Genomic DNA, 18,166 nt, shown 5'->3' on the forward strand with positions numbered 1-18,166 from the left:
TTCCTCTTGCTTGAATTCCATGTTGGTTAAGTTTACAATGTTGTTACATGTGTTCGCAGTCGTTTTTTGGTTTGTTGTGGGGTTTTGTGTTGAAATTAGTGCATCAAGCTTTTTGTTTAGGGTCATATACTCCTTTTCTATAATGCTATTGATTTTCTCGGTACAGGTTGCATATGCAGTATCCCCAAAATCTCCCAGAATTTTGGAAAGCTGTAGATGGTGATCGTACAGTTTTTTATTTAGACTGTCTTTCTTCAAATACTGGAATTTTATTTCGTTTATTACCCATTGTATTTGAGCGCAATGCTTAGTTCTTTGAGCCGCTATGGTTTTGTTGTGCAAAGGTAGTGTGGTGTATAATTTTATTTTAGAATTATATAGGTTAGGTGTTGTTACATTTACAGCCATGTTGTCAAATCGATTTCTCGAAATATTATGATCTACGAGATTGGGTTCTGAATTGATGACTACTTTCGTAAGTTCGATTTTATTAAACTGTTTCATTTAAGTATAAATTCAAACAACAACAATTGCGTCTATGGGAGTGCATTCAGAAAACTCGCTGAAACCAAGGGTAACTGATGCCTAGCATGTATTTTATTTTCTTTCGAATTTATTTTGAGTAATTTTTAACTGCTTATTAGGCCTAATTTCGTTAAAATAACATTATATTATTACGTTAAACTGAATAGTTACTTATGCGTTCTTTAAACTGAACTTTTTTAACATGTAAATTAATAGTAAAATGGCCGCGACTAAAAAATTATTTTGTTATTCTGAAAAATTCGTAATTGCGGCATTCGTAACAGCAGCATTTCACTATATAAACTATAAATCTTCACTGACACAATATACTTCTTCACTGATACAACATTTGAAATAACAAAATATCAATTACACCCTTTAAATAGTGTGCATAATATACTACATCTATTAGTAAAGTCCTTAAGCCCATTTTTAAATACATTTTTGGATATTGGTAAAGCCTTTAGTAAGTCTGCAGATAAAGAAAGCATTCAAGTCCCTGATAGTACAATTGAGAAAACAAAACTTTCCACGTCCGTCCTCTGTCTTCTTTCCCTCAATTTATGTGAGTGGTTGTCCTTGAAGAGTAATTTGGCGGCTGCAACCTATTTTTTATTTCTTTCCAGGCAGGCTCACCTCTGTATGTTTTGAACATTGCACATAATCGAATTCGCTTTCTCCTGTCTGTGAATGTATCCCATTTTAATGTTGAATTATTACGACAGTGCTTGAGAGCCCCCGTTTTTTAATCTTTTCCAACTTGTAGACTGCACAACAATCCAATCGCCTCACATCTTACTGTTGCCTTTTGAAATTCGTCATTTTGAATAACTTCCAAAGCTGATATTTCTGTCCAATTAATATTCATACTATAGCAGGTTATCCTCTGATTGAGGTTCTGGCTAATATGTACATCTATTACTAGGCAGTACTTCTCACTTGACGACATATGTCAGAGAAAGAACAATTGTTTGTATGCATCTGAAATCTGATTATTGTAATATGTTGTTAATCGGCGTTGTATTCAATGGAGGGGGAAAGGAACTAGCCACCCTACACCATTATCTCGTGGCCTAGTTGCCTCATGAGTGTGGTGCCTTCTTGGTATCACTTGTGAGGTTCAGACCTGTCTTCGGACGGTTGACTAAACAACATCAACAACTATAGCAGGCATCATGACATCTTGACCAGCATGTTTCTAAAGACCATTTTATGGAAACTGTACTATTTAATTTTAATTGCAAAATTCCCAACAGCTAGCAGAAGCAAAAGATAGGTGTGAATTTGTTGTAATGGAAGGAAAAGTGAAGCTGTTTTAGAACAACACTCTGTTTCACAATACACTACTAAGTTAAGCGAGTGTGCTGCACATGGAAAGAGATTGATTTGTTTAATTCTAGCCTGCAGACCAAAATATATACTTGCCATATTGCTCGTTTTGCCATATGATTGACCCATGTATAAATCAATTATAAATTATATTTCTTTAATAAACTTTTACTAGTTAATTCTCCTGATTTTTGGCTTGGTTTTGATACAAAACATATAGATATTTGAACAAGAAAGCCATGTTTTGGTAAATATCTTACAACAAAAGATAGTTGCTCTACATGTGTAATATATGGGGGATGGAGTCTAATATGATGAGAAAAGTTTAGTTTTCTTCACTTCATTTACAATATACCTCACCACTTCTCTATCAGAATAGAGAAACCACCCTTTCTAATCTGCCGCTCTAGGCCTACGCTTACACCTATTTATTAAAATTAAACAAAAATGTGTTTTATGCCATTTTGTATTGTATATTATTGCCCATGACACATTCAATCAAGAGATCGTCCCTCATTTACGTAATTTTAATTTAATGTTATTTTATTTAATATTTCAATAACAATATGGCCGCTTTTACAACGGAAGAAGATGTGACTTGATGACGTAAATAAAAGACAACTGACTGTAGAATAGGCCATTTTAATATCATACATACCCTATTTCTTTCTGATTTTTATTGTTTTCAATAATTTAACGTCCATCTGTCCAATTTTAATGTAGCCTATGTTCTTCTCCAGGTTATGAAGGTTAAATGTGCAAACTTTGGCAAATATTGGTATTGAGTACATACATACATAGCCACATTGACTTTTATATATAAGATATAAGGATCAAGACACATTCTTGTAGATTATACTACCAGCGTACGAGAATTTGTGTTGTGCAGTGCAAAATTGAAAGTAAAAAATCTAAATAATCCAAGACCAGGTCACTCCTGTACATTGAGTCCTTACATAATAATTGGTTGTGATTATATTTCAACCAAGACTGGGTCCAACTCATATCATTGTTTTGTCTATAAAGTACTTATGGAAACAACCCACATGGGTGATATGTACCAAATAGCTTTCAGAGATTAAAAGAATGGTGTAGCTGCATATGTAGGCGTAGGCGTAGGCCTAGAGTGGCAGATTAGAAAGGGTGGTATGTTTTGTATCAAAACCAAGCCAAAAATCAGGAGAATTAACTAGTAAAAGTTTATTAAAGAAATATAATTTATAATTGATTTATACATGGGTCAATCATATGGCAAAACGAGCAATATGGCAAGTATATATTTTGGTCTGCAGGCTAGAATTAAACAAATCAATCTCTTTCCATGTGCAGCACACTCGCTTAACTTAGTAGTGTATTGTGAAACAGAGTGTTGTTCTAAAACAGCTTCACTTTTCCTTCCATTACAACAAATTCACACCTATCTTTTGCTTCTGCTAGCTGTTGGGAATTTTGCAATTAAAATTAAATAGTACAGTTTCCATAAAATGGTCTTTAGAAACATGCTGGTCAAGATGTCATGATGCCTGCTATAGTTGTTGATGTTGTTTAGTCAACCGTCCGAAGACAGGTCTGAACCTCACAAGTGATACCAAGAAGGCACCACACTCATGAGGCAACTAGGCCACGAGATAATGGTGTAGGGTGGCTAGTTCCTTTCCCCCTCCATTGAATACAACGCCGATTAACAACATATTACAATAATCAGATTTCAGATGCATACAAACAATTGTTCTTTCTCTGACATATGTCGTCAAGTGAGAAGTACTGCCTAGTAATAGATGTACATATTAGCCAGAACCTCAATCAGAGGATAACCTGCTATAGTATGAATATTAATTGGACAGAAATATCAGCTTTGGAAGTTATTCAAAATGACGAATTTCAAAAGGCAACAGTAAGATGTGAGGCGATTGGATTGTTGTGCAGTCTACAAGTTGGAAAAGATTAAAAAACGGGGGCTCTCAAGCACTGTCGTAATAATTCAACATTAAAATGGGATACATTCACAGACAGGAGAAAGCGAATTCGATTATGTGCAATGTAACTCAACTTTCAGCATGCTATCAGGAAATGGTATATATGGCTTCTTAACCATTCCTGCAGTACAACTTTCTTAGAGGGAAGACACAATTGAGGGACATTATTTATTTAATTCTACATTGTGATAGAATGGGTTATCTATCACAAGTACACTTTTTTCAGGAAGATAAGAGGTTAGTTTTTCTTGGAGCCACTTCATGTAGTTTTCAGAGCTCATTTCGTTATGGTAATCCCCTCTTGATTGTGCTGACTTCCACATTGTTAAGCAATTCTTTATGAAGCCCATCTCCCCTCCTGCATACATTATGATGAGCCTCCCACCTTTAGAAATAGGTGTAAACATATCTTCAGTTGACTCATTTGACCATGATTTGCAAGTGACATAGATAGAATGAATATATATCTCATCCATGTAGACCACAGGCCGCCCTTCTAATCGTAGGAAATTATATCTTTGAAAAGCAATGTGTGTGTGTTTTTTTTTTAATGAGAATGTACCTGTTCCTGATTTTCTTCCACTTGTAACCCAAATCTTTGAGAATTGTTCTTAGACTTGTTTTGCTACCCTTTAACCCTAACCCTTCACCAACTTTACATGCAGTTTAGATATTGTTGGAAGACATTTTTCCATAAGATGGAAGTGTTGATCACTGTCCTTACAACACTTTTGTCAAAATTATTAAGACCCGTCATTAGTTTGTTCCTTTTCCTTTTCTTATTAGGAGTTTGGAACACAGTGGTTCACCTTCACTTCTTTCCCTCTTGGCCTCACGACTTATCCTAGTTAGTGTCATCTTAGAAACTCCTATTGCTGCTGCCGCCACACTTTCCCACACCTTCTTAACATCCATGAGAAATATCCCGGCTTCACTTTCTTCTTTCATGAATTCCATCACATTATAAATCACCTTGCGAGTTTGACTATGGAGAACTTTGCCCAATAATGTACTACTCATCATAATAGAAGAAATACTTTTATCACAAACGACAGCCACACACAGACATGTTCTTGCACAGAATACAATCTTCGCAACTGTTATTAGAACTGAGCTGTACCATTCTAGTCTATAGTGCATAGCAGTAGGCAGACAGTGGTAGGGCAGAGTGATCTATACGCCTTTGCTAACGAGACAGCTTGCTAGTTTGAGGCATCTGTATGTTTACATTCTGAACGAACTAATTTCAGTTTTTCTTGCACAGAAATTACTGTATAGCCAGTATTTGAAATATGAAATAAAAGAATAACATTGCTTAATGCTAGTTACATTTCGCACACTAAGTTAGACCTAAATGAATTGAGTACAGTATTGCTCGAAATATTCTTGCAGTTGTTGTATTGTTGATTTTGTTATTTGTGTTCAATATTTGGTTTCTCATCTGTTATCAGTTGACTTTCTTTGTGTTTCGGCCATCCAGGTGCTCTGTGATTCAGTTAATTTAGTTACTAGTAGGATTAGTAGGATTTGTCAAAAGGGTAATTCACATCCTGTGGATAGAGTTCATGTGTAAATCTGGTTAACTCCTATCATTTGTGGTTTCTATTGTAACAAAAGCTTAAAAAACATGTAGTCACCTTACATGTTTAGATTTGTGTCTTTTTTACCAACATTTCTTATTTCCTGTTCAATTTGTTTTAGGTATCCGTCAAATTCTGTACAGCAAAATGGTGCTGAAACACCACCTGCTAGGTTGCGTGAGCGTGTTGCTTATCTCTCACGGGAATATGATGAGCTAAGAGAATTCACGACTCTTGAAAGACAAATATACAATCATCAATCTTACCAAGAGGTATGTAACGTTATCATCCTTCCTGAAAGAAGTGAATGGGAAAGCTGAAAGAGTGTCTTTCTAAATAAATAATTTATATATACAAGGTGGCCCACATAAAGTGTTACAAGCTAATATCTCTTAAATGAATCAATATAGGTAAATGCTGACTTTCCCTTCAGTTTTTGGAGTAGAGGATCTTCATGATAGTTTCATGGACAACATTTCAGCGTGGCCAAAAATGGGATTTCAGGGAGTAACTTCAGAATTTTAAATTGAACGATGATATAACTTTTAAATATTTTCATTGTCGTAAACAAATTAAGCAACTGTTAGAATAACTCTTCTTGGGTTCTCAGCCAGGTGAGTTGGAGATTTGCTTCCAAGCTTTTGACAGCTAGCTCTGCCATCTTTTTCAGGGAATGAAGTGACGTGGGACCATGTCTAGCCAGTATATATGCAATAGTAGGGCTTCCCGCTGCAGGCCAATCAGGAGCTAGTTCCTAGTCCCGACTGCCAGGCGCATTCTGGTTGGTGGAAGCGGTAGCCAATCAGGAGCTAGTTGCTGGTCCCAACTGTGCTGGTGGTCTAAACGTATTGATGGCAGGTTTCCATGCTGTACTCAGCTGTAGACCCCTGACTCAGAAGGGCCTTTTCGGACAAACCACCCACCGAGGAACAAGAGGAGATGAAGGGCATGGCATACATCCCGTTCTATGGTCCCATCTCGGGCAAGATTGGCAGACTGCTAAGAAAACACGGGATTAAGACCAACCATAAGCTGCCCACAAAGCTCCATAACTTGCTGAGACCAGTTAAGGACGACCTTGGTCTTAGGACACCTGGTGTCTACAAAATACCTTGTGAGAGTGGGAAATGCTACATCTGGCAGGCGGGACGCACCATTATGGAACGCTGCAAGGAACATCAACACAGCTTAAGACTATATTACCCCGATAAATCTGCAGTATGATATAATATTATATGATATATTATATCATATTATATTGACTATCTGAATATTTTTCATCATGCTTTCTAAGATAAGTCTGCAGTAGCCCAACATAGCCTAGAAACTGGTCACAAGATAGAGTTCGGCGCCACCACCATCTTGGACAAGATATCAGGTTACTGGGACTTGGCTATCAAGGAAGCCATCGAAATCCAGCTAGATGGCAATAATTTCAACAGAGACAGAGGTCTACAGCTGAATACAGCATGGAAACCTGCCATCATTATGCTTAGACCACCATCACACGGCAGACAGTCGGGACCAGCAACTAGCTCCTGATTGGCTACTGCTTCCACCAACCAGAATGTGCCTGGCGGTCGGGACTAGGTACTAGCTCCTGATTGGCCCGCAGCAGGAAGCCCTACTATTGCATACATACCGGCTAGACATGGTCCCACATCACTTCATTCCCTGAAGAAGATGGCAGAACTAGCCGTCGAAAGCTTGGAAGCAAATCTCCAACTCACCTGGCTGAGAACCCGAGAAGAGTTATTCTACATCAAATGCCGGGAAAGCCTCAAGTCATAAGCAACTTTTGTTTAAAACATTTTTTTCTGTCCTGAAATTCTGAAATGGTATAGGGTGTTTGAAACGAGACATATCCAATACAGATAAATAATAATAAACCATGTTATGACTTTACATAATTTTATTAATTGCTCAAAATAACCTTAATAAACATCTAAACACATTGTAAATCTTTTCTAAAAAAATTTCAGTTCCGTTTATTTCAGTATTATGATTTCAAAACCACTTCAACTCTTAAAATATATGGTCACAGTATAAAGAAGATACAGTAGAGACAATTAGCACATTTCGTGGGAACAGATTAAAGTGTGCATGTCACGAAACAGGGTCTAATATCTGGAATCTCCTCCAGATGGTTCTCCATCTACATAAGGAATCTGACAGGGCTGACATAATTTAATATTAACTGAAAACATTTATTATTCATGTTTTAACAATTTGAAAGACATGAAGCAAAGGAATGGGAATATAACCATAATAATAATAATAATAATAATAATAATAATTACTTTCATATGTAAACATTATGAAAATATTCGCTAATTGATGCTAATTTTAAAATCACTGGTAGATGCTGATGTTGGTAAGATAATATTGAAATATTAACTACGTAGATCATGACATTCGTTTTGGGAAGTTATGACGTCAACAATGGATACAATAAAATTTTATTGACTAGCTAATAACATTATATTAGTGATGGATATTACTTCATGCCAGTAACGTTATACTTAGGCCTGCATGATTATTCGTATTATTGACAGTAATATTTTATATATTGATATTGATTTGGTTTCCAAATTGGAATTAACATACACATTAAAATTTCTAACTGTATCAGTTGAATAGAAAGTCTCTCAATAAGTAAAAGAAAACATAACCTCGGCTACATAATAATTACCCAATTATGTTGGTATAGCTAGCTGTGAAGGAGTTATTGAAAAGATACAAAAATTGATATGAGCAATGACCCTTGCCTATGTAGTAACATGCCGTAGTTTGAATTTCGTGAGTGCATTATTTCCTGGGTTCGAGCCTTATATAGAGATAAGTAATTTGTATGCGTATGGAGTTTAACAAAATGTCAAAATTTACATACATAATGATTCTTGCCCATAGTAATAAGTAGACTTCGGATTTTAGGTAAAGCCTATTTCAGTTCTTAAAAGATAAGTTCATGAAAACTTGGAAGTACACGTTTCATATAAAACTATGCCTAAAATTGGTATTTTAATAGCTCCTACAAATGCCTATTTTGATCTATTAAGTAGGCTATATTTTATCTCTAATAGGTTAAAACACCTATTCTTATTTCTAAAATTTGTATTTTAAATTCCAAATGTGTTGGAAATAAAGTACGGAATAAACTGAAGCAATTTCTGCAGAGAAATGTAAGACTGAAGGACCTATGTACTGCTTCAGATATCTTAGCAGGGAAGAACACGGATTTACAATGTAAATTCCTGTCCAACTAGTGTCAAAATTGAAATATGCTCCTGTTATTTCAGTGGATGTGGAGCGTTCATTTTCAGCATACAAATTTGTGTTGATTGACAGACAGTATTGCTTTTTAGTTGAAAATTTAGAAAAAATATTAATTTATTGTGATGCTAATTATGGACATTGACGGACAAGGCTTGGTAAAAATTGATTATATTTGACTTGTTTGTGTACTGAATTTATGTCTAAAACTTATTTTTTACATTTAATTGTTTAGTTTATGTATAACTAATTTAGGTAGATATTGTTGTTCTTGTACATCTAGTAGTAGTGGTGGTAATGGTGTATAAGCATTTAAAATTATTAAATTCTGGAAGTGATGATTTGGAACATGTTTTTAAAGAAAACATTATTTATTGTTAGAGCCTATTTTCAATTCTTTAGAGACTATTTCCCACACTTCTAAGCTATTTTAGGCTCCAAAATTACATTTTAACGACCTAAAAATCCGTACCCTAGTAATAAACCATTATTTCAACTTTGTAAGGAAATATTTCCTGAGTTCGACTTACAAAATTATAAGAAGTAATTAGGATTTGGTGTAGGGCTCTTGTGTCTAGCTATGAAGGAGTTAAGAATTTGTATTACTGACTGCAAAAAATCCTTTTCGAGAATGGAAGGAGGTAAGAATTTGTTAATTCAAATGTGTTACTGCAATATATCTTTTACGAAAATGGAAGAAGATAAGAATATTGTAATTCAAACGTAGCCTATTACAGCAAAGGAAAAGTGAAAGAAGTTACCAGGATTTAATTGTTGCCAGTTAAGCATTCCCCACCAAGTGCACCACTTCAAATTGTTTAAGGATTAAGTAGTTATGTAATAAAAGTTCCGGTAAATAATTATTAGGCCCCTTTGTACACCCAGGTAATTAGGTCTACAGCCTATATCAGATATACAGTGAACACACATTTTTAATTGTAACAGGTTTCCCCGAATTCTTGTTTATTTATTAAATGTTTCCCTGGTGTACCGTATGTATTATACAGCATCCTAGACGAAGTGCAATGAATATTAAGAAACAGAATAAAACGGTAAGCACTTTGCTAATAGTATATTTTATTTCAATCATGAACACTGGAATTTTATATGTAATTTGAAAAGAAAAAGTGAGTTTTCATTAGACCTACATAATAAGACACAAATATCACTATAGAACAAAGGAGTACAACAGTTAATACAAAATTTCATCTGAAAGTTTAACATGTCTGAACAGCTAATCGCTAAAATCAGCTGTTAACTCTGCCAATACTAGCGACATAGTTGGATTCATTGAGAACTAGACCTTACTGAGCTTGATTTTAGTACCAACAACATCAAAGGTGTCGACAAGAGTTGTCCATACTGTATCTTCTTTATACTGTGATATGGCTGGCCATGTTGATTGTTTAGTGTAGCTTTTCTTGATTCAGAAATATGGCAGTTTATGATGTGGAAGTAAATATGATATTAGTGCTAGGTGAATGCAGGAGAAACTATAGAATTGCAACGGTAGTGTTCAATGAAAGATATGGGATGCAAATGACTCATATGAATTCAAACAACTGGAAACATGGCTGCGTAAGAATGGAAGTATAAAGAACGAGAATTACTTGAAGGTAAAATCAAAAGTGGATGAAAATGCTATCAATATTCTTGCCGCTGTAGAAGTAAATCCACAGATAAATCAATGTGAATTGGCCAAAGACTGTGGGATTAGCCGCACTTCAGTGCAGGAGATATTGAAGCATCACCATTACCATCCTTGTGATATGTGAATGCATCAGGACCTCACACAAAGAGATTTTCTGCTTCGAGTTGTTTTTTGAGAGTGGCTACATAATGCTATTATAGAGAATGGTTCATTCTTGGCAAACATATTATTTTCAGATGAAACGACATTCTCAAATACTGGACATGTTAATAGATATAATATGCATTATTGAGCACCTGAAAACCCCCAATGGATGAGAATTGTGCCTTTTCAGCATTGTTGGTCACTGAATGTTTGGTATGGAATCCTTGGTAACTTTGTCATCGATCCTTACTTTGTTGAAGGCACAGTTACCACTGACTCATATTGCCATTTTCTCAACCATGAATTATCTCCCCTCTTGGAAAACATTCCCTTGAATTCGAGAAGAGAAATGTGGTATCAGCAGGATGACGCACCACCACATTTTGCAATATGTACACGTGAACTATTAAATGAAAAACTTGGTGACAGGTGGATTGGACATGCTGGACCTGTTGCATGGCCACCTCGCTCACCCAATATAACACCATTGAACTATTTTTTTTGGGGTTACGTAAAACAAAAAGTCATGTTTACACCACCTATAACAAAAGAAGTTATGAAATGTCGAGTAAGTGAAGTTGTTGCACTATTAGCCCCTGCATGTTGTTAAAAGTTAGAGAAAACCTTTCCACAAGAATCACCAAGTGCTTAGATGTTAATGGAGGCTACTTTGAACTCTTAATAACATAATGTAAAGTAAATACCCTGGTATTTATTGATTTCCATATTCATTTTGTAATCTTTTCTACTGCTGTATGCTTCAATGAAAACACTCTGCAACTGCTCAACAATTTATTTGTCAGAAAATATTTCAATAAAAGTTGCTTAGTTTATTGAGGGGAACAAAAATATAAAAAAATAATTCCATGGTTTCATTTAAAAATATGAAGATGCACTCTGGCACCCCCTACAGGGGTCCCTGGGAAATATTGCCCATATCACAGTTTGGAAGACCCCTTCCCCCAATAAAATTTAGAAGACAAAGCATTTGGTTTTATCTATTCATTTAAGAGATATTAATTTGTAACACTTTATGTAGGCCAACCTGTATATGCTAACGAAATTTTTCTGACCTATGATTATTGAAGTGTGAAATCCTAGTGGAACTGAAAATAGTGCAGAAAATCTTTTGTTTTCCGAAGTCATGTGTGTTTGTTATCAATTTAAAAATTGTCTCTTTAAAATTCCTGTTACTGTTCCCTTAGGAGAACGTAGTTTCTAATAAATACTGTATTGCTGAATTGACTCTTACCAGCACTTCTTGCCATATCTCGAGCTTCGACAGCATAATTTACAGTACAGTAAAATTTAGTCCTAGCAGCTGATAATGATTAAATGTGCTTATTAGAATGGTCATGATTAACAGTTTTAATGCTATAATGGGTGGTAGTGATAGTGAACTGCATCTTAAAAATGACTATTTCTGAGCTGCGTCTTCCTTTTGTATTAATAAAATCGTTAGTCTCACCTTGAAGTTTATCAGCATCTCTGCCCTTTCCATGCTGAGATGCGGCTTCTGTGTCTGAATTAATAAAACACAGAAATGTCTGACATTTATGAGACATGGCTTACAGTTTCATAAGCCACCTCAGTAGGTGTCTCAGCACAAGAGAATCATATAGTAATGGTGTTTGTTTTCTCAACGGAGAGGAAAGATTTGTAAAAGACGTAGGAACTCTGACATACGAAACTGTAAGAGACTGTATGGATTTATAAAACAACACGTAGAGTGGCTTATTTTGGCACTATCTTACCGAAATAGAAACCAGAGTATAGTCCTCGGAGGGAATGAAAAGATGTGAAATTTTTGTAACATCAGGATACCCCGAGTTTCAATATAGTGTTACAAATTATATTCGGTGAATGTATTTCAGAGTACAGTGTCAAAGACTTTTGGAAGTTCTGACTGCAGTTAAAGAAAAAGTCACATTGGATCAATTTCCTAAGACTACTGCTGCATTTCATGCAGATAAAATCAAATGGCTAGAATACTATACATTTCCTGATGCCATTGGGGCAGTGGACTTCATGCATGTGCTAATAAAATAAAAAACACATGCACATGGTGACGAATACATTGCTAGAAAAAGAGTAACCATCTTTAGTTCGACCTATGTGCACTGCAGTCAATAATATGTTTGCTAGTGTTGACTTAAATTGGCCTGGATTGGTCCAAAATTGTAGGATATGTTGTCTACAGAATTATGGCTGGCAAAAATTGCTATGTATTATTTCCTGAAGTACAAAAGGGCTCATATTCCTTACTAGGATCCCACTATTGCAGAACAGACAGCTTAGAACATAATCATGACAAAGTAAAGTTTCATCATTTAACAATGTTTCAGTCAAGTGAAGCAGTATTTTCCAAAACTTTAGTGAAAAATAAAATTAACTTTGGCAGGAGGTTATTATGCTCTTTATGATTCTGCGAAATGTGTTAAAACATCTCACTTTGTAATTCCTGAGGTATACTGGCCGAAATTTCACGAGAAAATTTCTTTCCTCATGAGGATTCGAACCATCACTCATTCAGTAACGTGAGTCCTAGGCATGATGCCTTACACCACGATGCTGCAGCACAGGATAGTGTCCTTCAATTTACTGATTTGAAATGCAGTATGGGTTAGGGGAGGATCTTGGAAGCGACACTAGACTCCCACAACCTGGACCTCCTTGGTTGTATGGTCAACACGTTGCAGGGCCACTGCAGAGACATTACATGACAAATGGAAGATAAAGGACAAACATTCAGTTTCATAAAATATTAAAAATATCAATCCACGCTGAGAATTGAACTGTGGATCACTTAGTTGGGGAGTGTGGCACTATACATTAAAACAAAGTGGTAGACTTGTATCATTATGATACACAACGAATATTATTTATCATTACTATTATTATAGAATTGTTAAATGTACTCTATTATTCATTATTATTAATTGCAACACAACTTTTTATGGTATCATTATCATATGTGTAATTAATGTAATTAATATTATTATAAACTAGTTCGCTTAATTAAAATGTGTCTCAGTGAAACATACAGCAGAGTCCGTATAGGTCAGTTTCTGTCAGATGCGTTTCCAATTCACTGTGGGCTAAAGCAAGGAGATGCACTATCACCTTTACTTTTTAATTTTGCTCTAGCGTATGCCATTAGGAAAATCCAGGATAACAGAGAGGGTTTGGAATTGAATGGGTTACATCAGCTGCTTGTCTATGCGGATGACGTGACTATGTTAGGAGAAAATCCACAAATGATTAGGGAAAACACGGGAATTTTACTTGAAGCAAGTAAAGAGATAGATTTGGAAGTAAATCCCGAAAAGACAAAGTATATGATTATGTCTCGTGACGAGGATATTGTACGAAATGGAAATATAAAAATTAGAAATTTATCCTTTGAAGAAGTGGAAATATTCAAATATCTGGGAGCAACAGTAACAAATATAAATGACACTCGAGAGGAAATAAAACGCAGAATAAATATGGGAAATGCGTGTTATTATTCGGTTGAGAAGCTTTTATCATCCAGTCTGCTGTCAAAAAATCTGAAAGTTAGAATTTATAAAACAGTTATATTACCGGTTGTTCTTTATGGTTGTGAAACTTGGATTCTCACTTTGAGAGAGGAACATAGGTTAAGGGTGTTTGAGAATAAGGTGCTTAGGAAAATATTTGGGGCTAAGAGGGATGAAGTTACAGGAGAATGGAGAAAGTTACACAACACAGAACTGCACGCATTGTATTCTTCACCTGACATAATTAGGAACATTAAATCCAGACGTTTGAGATGGGCAGGGCATGTAGCACATATGGGCGAATCCAGAAATGCATATAGAGTGTTAGTTGGGAGGCCGGAGGGAAAAAGACCTTTGGGGAGGCCGAGACTTAGATGGGAAGATAATATTAAAATGGATTTGAGGAAGGTGGGATATAATGATAGAGACTGGATTAATCTTGCTCAGGATAGGGACCAATGGCGGGCTTACGTGAGGGTGATAATGAACCTCCGGATTCCTTAAAAGCCAATGAATAAGTAATATTATTATAATATATTAATGAATACATGTCATTACTATTATTAGTTTATTACAAATAAACTCTCTTCGAGCTCTATTGGAATGCCAGAGAAATAGTGAGCCGACACTCGACCATTGCCATAGGAACAACATTACAAAAAATTGAAATAGAAATTACACAGTCACTTAGTTCATCTCTATTCTACTCCTGTCTTTATCTTTGGTTCATTCGACAGTAACTGGCATTACATTCAGACACATTTATGAAATTATTAGACATACTAAAAAAAAAAAAGTTTTTTTTTTTTTTTTTTTTTTTTTTTTTTTTTTTTTTTTTTTTTTTTTTTAGGATTCTTCATGTCATGACAGTAATCAGTAATCGGGCATCAGTATTTCACGTTGCACAAAAGAGACATTCAAACAAAAACAATAGCATTACTTCAAATCTCTCTGAAAGTAAAAGCCTTGCATGTTTCCAGTTTTATCAGTATTACTGTTTATTATATAAATTATAAGAATAACACATTTCCAGAAGAAAATATATTCATGTTGTGAAAGTTAACGTATTGGACTTGAGGAAATGTGGAAATTTCAAACAAAATTATAATTTTAAAATTCATTACTTTTGCCCTTAATTTCGTGGAATAACCCCATTTCTCCCACATCTATTTATTTGTTTGTAGTTTTTATACAGCACTTCTTTTTGCATTTTGTAAATTCTCTTCTTGCATTGTGAGCACTTTCAACTGTTTTAACATAAATCATCTCGTTCTTGTCATCCCTCTGGTGTTTTCAGTTTCAAAACTTTCTTTTCCTTACATGTCTTCAGGGACACCTCAAGATTCACGTCAGACATCGAACTGTGACTTGGTATTGATATGTACTCCATCTATTTGGGTACCAGGTTTGCAGAAGAAAGTCTTGGATAATAGACCGCAATTGCCAGGGCCCATAAAATAACATAGCCAGATTTGTAGATCCACGTTCATTGTCATTCACTGTGCTGAGCAGGCAGTGCAGTGGGCTTCGAAGCCCAGTGCGATGGGTTAGGAAGCAGCTGCGCAGGCTAAGTTGGTCTTGAATGGGCTGAGCTTCTGATGCGTGGAGGCTAGTAGTGCTGAGCTGTGAGCTACCATGCATTGCTCTTGATTCACATGCAGTGAAACTGAAACTAAAACTGTAATGTAACTATCACAACACAAAACTGATTCTATCGATGTCGTTTCTCCAATTCTACTCTTGAATATCATTCAAGCTATATCATGACCTTTCCTGTCGCATTGTTTCATTCGCATTCCTGCCGTCGGTAATCCCTGTTTGCGAGACCTATACTTGTCCTATAATGTCTTCACGGTGGCCCTTCAATGTGCTGACCATATGATCAAGGAGGCCCAGATTGTGAGAGTCTAGTTTTGGTTCCAAGACCTTCTTATCCCACATTGGATTTTAAGTCTGTAAAAAGGACATCTCCCAGCATAGTGTCGTGGCTTAAAGCATCATGCCTAGGAATAGTGTTACGGAATGAGCATTGGATCAAGTCCGCATGGTGGAATAAATTTTCTCGTGAAATTTCGGCCAGTGCAACTCAGGAATTGCAAGTATCATCCTGGATATGTGTTATCACACTTTGCAGAAACATGAGGGCACAATGACTGAATGACTAATCTCATTTTTGACTGGATTTTTGGAAAATCTTGATCGAAACATTGTTTATTATGATGCTTTACTTTGTGATGCTTATGCTCTAAGCGGTTTGTTTCAGTAGTGGTATTGTAGTAAAGAGATATGACCCTGGTGCACTTCTGTATCCCACATCCCCAGAAAACAATGTGAAGCAATTATTGCAGCTCATAATTCTGTAGACACCATATTCTAGAATTTTGGACTGATCCAGGCCAATTTACATCAACACTAGCAAACATATTGATTGCACTGTACATAGCATGAACTTTAAAGGAGGTTACTCTTTTTCTATCAGTTTGTTCATCACATGTGCGTGTGTACTTTTTTTTTTATTATTGACACATCCATGAAGAAGTGCACTGTTCCTATGGTATCAGGGAATGTGTAGTGTTCTTATCATTCAGTTTTACCCCCACGAAATACTGCAGTAGTACTAGGAAATTGGATCCAATCAGTTGCTTTTCCTTTCATTGCAATCAGAACTTCCCAAAATTCTTTGGCACTGTACTCGGAAGTATATCTACCGATTATCATTTGCCGTACTATAATGAAAATCAGGGTATCCTATTTGTCACAAAAACTTCTCATTCTTTCATCCCTACTTAGGCTTCCATCTCTGGTTTCTGTTTTGTTCAGACAGTGTCGATTAAGTGACTCTACAAGTTGTTTTCTAAATACATACAGTCCCTTAGAGTTTCTTAAGTCAAAGTCCCTGTGTCTTTTACAAATCTTTGTTGGGAAAACAAACTCCATTACCATAGAATTCTCTTGTGTTGAGCCACCTACTGAGGTGACTTAAGAAACTGTAAATCGTACTTCGTAAATGGGAGCCATTCTTCTATTCTATTAATCCCGACACAGAAGCTGTGCCTCAGCACAGGAGCAGCTGAGATGCTGATAAACTTCAAGGTCGCATTTTAGACACACTCACTTTTATTTACCACCCATTAAGTTCCTACTGAAAACTGAGCATGATATTTTATAATGACTGTACAGTGCAGTGAAATCCGATGGTATCTGTACAGTGATAAATATTGTCCATGTGATTCATTAAGTAATTCACTTCCAAGCTACCATCAGCACATCTCACACGTCAAGAACACTGCATCTATAACAACCTCTAGTAATGTCGAGATTGATAGGTATGCATGTTTGCAGCGAGACTGTGAAATGTAGGCAAACAATATTGAATGATAACAGTATCCGGTTTCCCCAGATCTAGTGCAGACAGATGTTATATCTAGAACGTTTTTGTATATTAAACATGTTCGAAACTTGTATTTGTATGAAAATCTCGAAATTTACTTCTCTTCATACTGTACTTTGAATAATGACAGGATAAAAATTAACATCTTTTCAAGAAAGTAAGGAATACTTTTGGTTTATTGCATGAGAGGAAGAGAAGAAGATTGATCATGTTATTGATTCGTGTAAATTTGATGTGTTCTTTTTTTGTTTCAGTTCAACTGCATGGAGAAGGAGAACAAATATCTTAAAAAATCTGTAAGTGATCTAGAAAAAATGCTCCGTGATGTCCGTTATACAAATTCTTTACTTCAAGATGAAAACACAGCTTTGAAAGAAAATCTTAGAATTCAATCAGAAAAATGTTCTGAGTTTGCTAATAATCTTGTTCCCTTGCACAGGCTGGAAAACAGTCTCAGTCAAAGTGAATCAGAAATAGCAGGCTTGAAAGAGAAATTGGTAAGTTTGTGCTAATTTTTCTTAAATTAATTGCCTATGACCAGGGCCAGATTTTTTTGTTGAATGTGATTTTTTCTCCCCTACGCAGTATAATGTGATACACTCATACACAATCTTAATTAGCTATAATCTTATACACTGCATTGTATTTGTAATATTCATGGCGAAATAAAACTGTTGCTAATAATAATAATAATAATAATAATAATAATAATAATAATAATACTTTCAAATGGTTTTGCCGCCCTCACATAAACCCGCCACCAGTCCCTATCCTGA

The 18,166-nt window shown here is 35.6% G+C and overlaps 1 protein-coding gene across 1 annotated transcript in view; it reads left to right on the forward strand.

The window, feature by feature from the left end:
- Nucleotides 1–18,166, forward strand: part of LOC138704917 (centromere-associated protein E-like) — a 284,997-nt gene that overhangs the window by 165,128 nt on the left and 101,703 nt on the right. The window contains exons 12-13 of the mRNA XM_069833317.1: nucleotides 5,532–5,682; nucleotides 17,645–17,887. Of these exons, the coding sequence (XP_069689418.1) occupies nucleotides 5,532–5,682; nucleotides 17,645–17,887 (394 nt within the window). The remainder of the gene's footprint in view (nucleotides 1–5,531; nucleotides 5,683–17,644; nucleotides 17,888–18,166) is intronic.

Source organism: Periplaneta americana, chromosome 8, assembly GCF_040183065.1.
Source record: "Periplaneta americana isolate PAMFEO1 chromosome 8, P.americana_PAMFEO1_priV1, whole genome shotgun sequence".
Taxonomy (NCBI): domain Eukaryota; kingdom Metazoa; phylum Arthropoda; class Insecta; order Blattodea; family Blattidae; genus Periplaneta; species Periplaneta americana.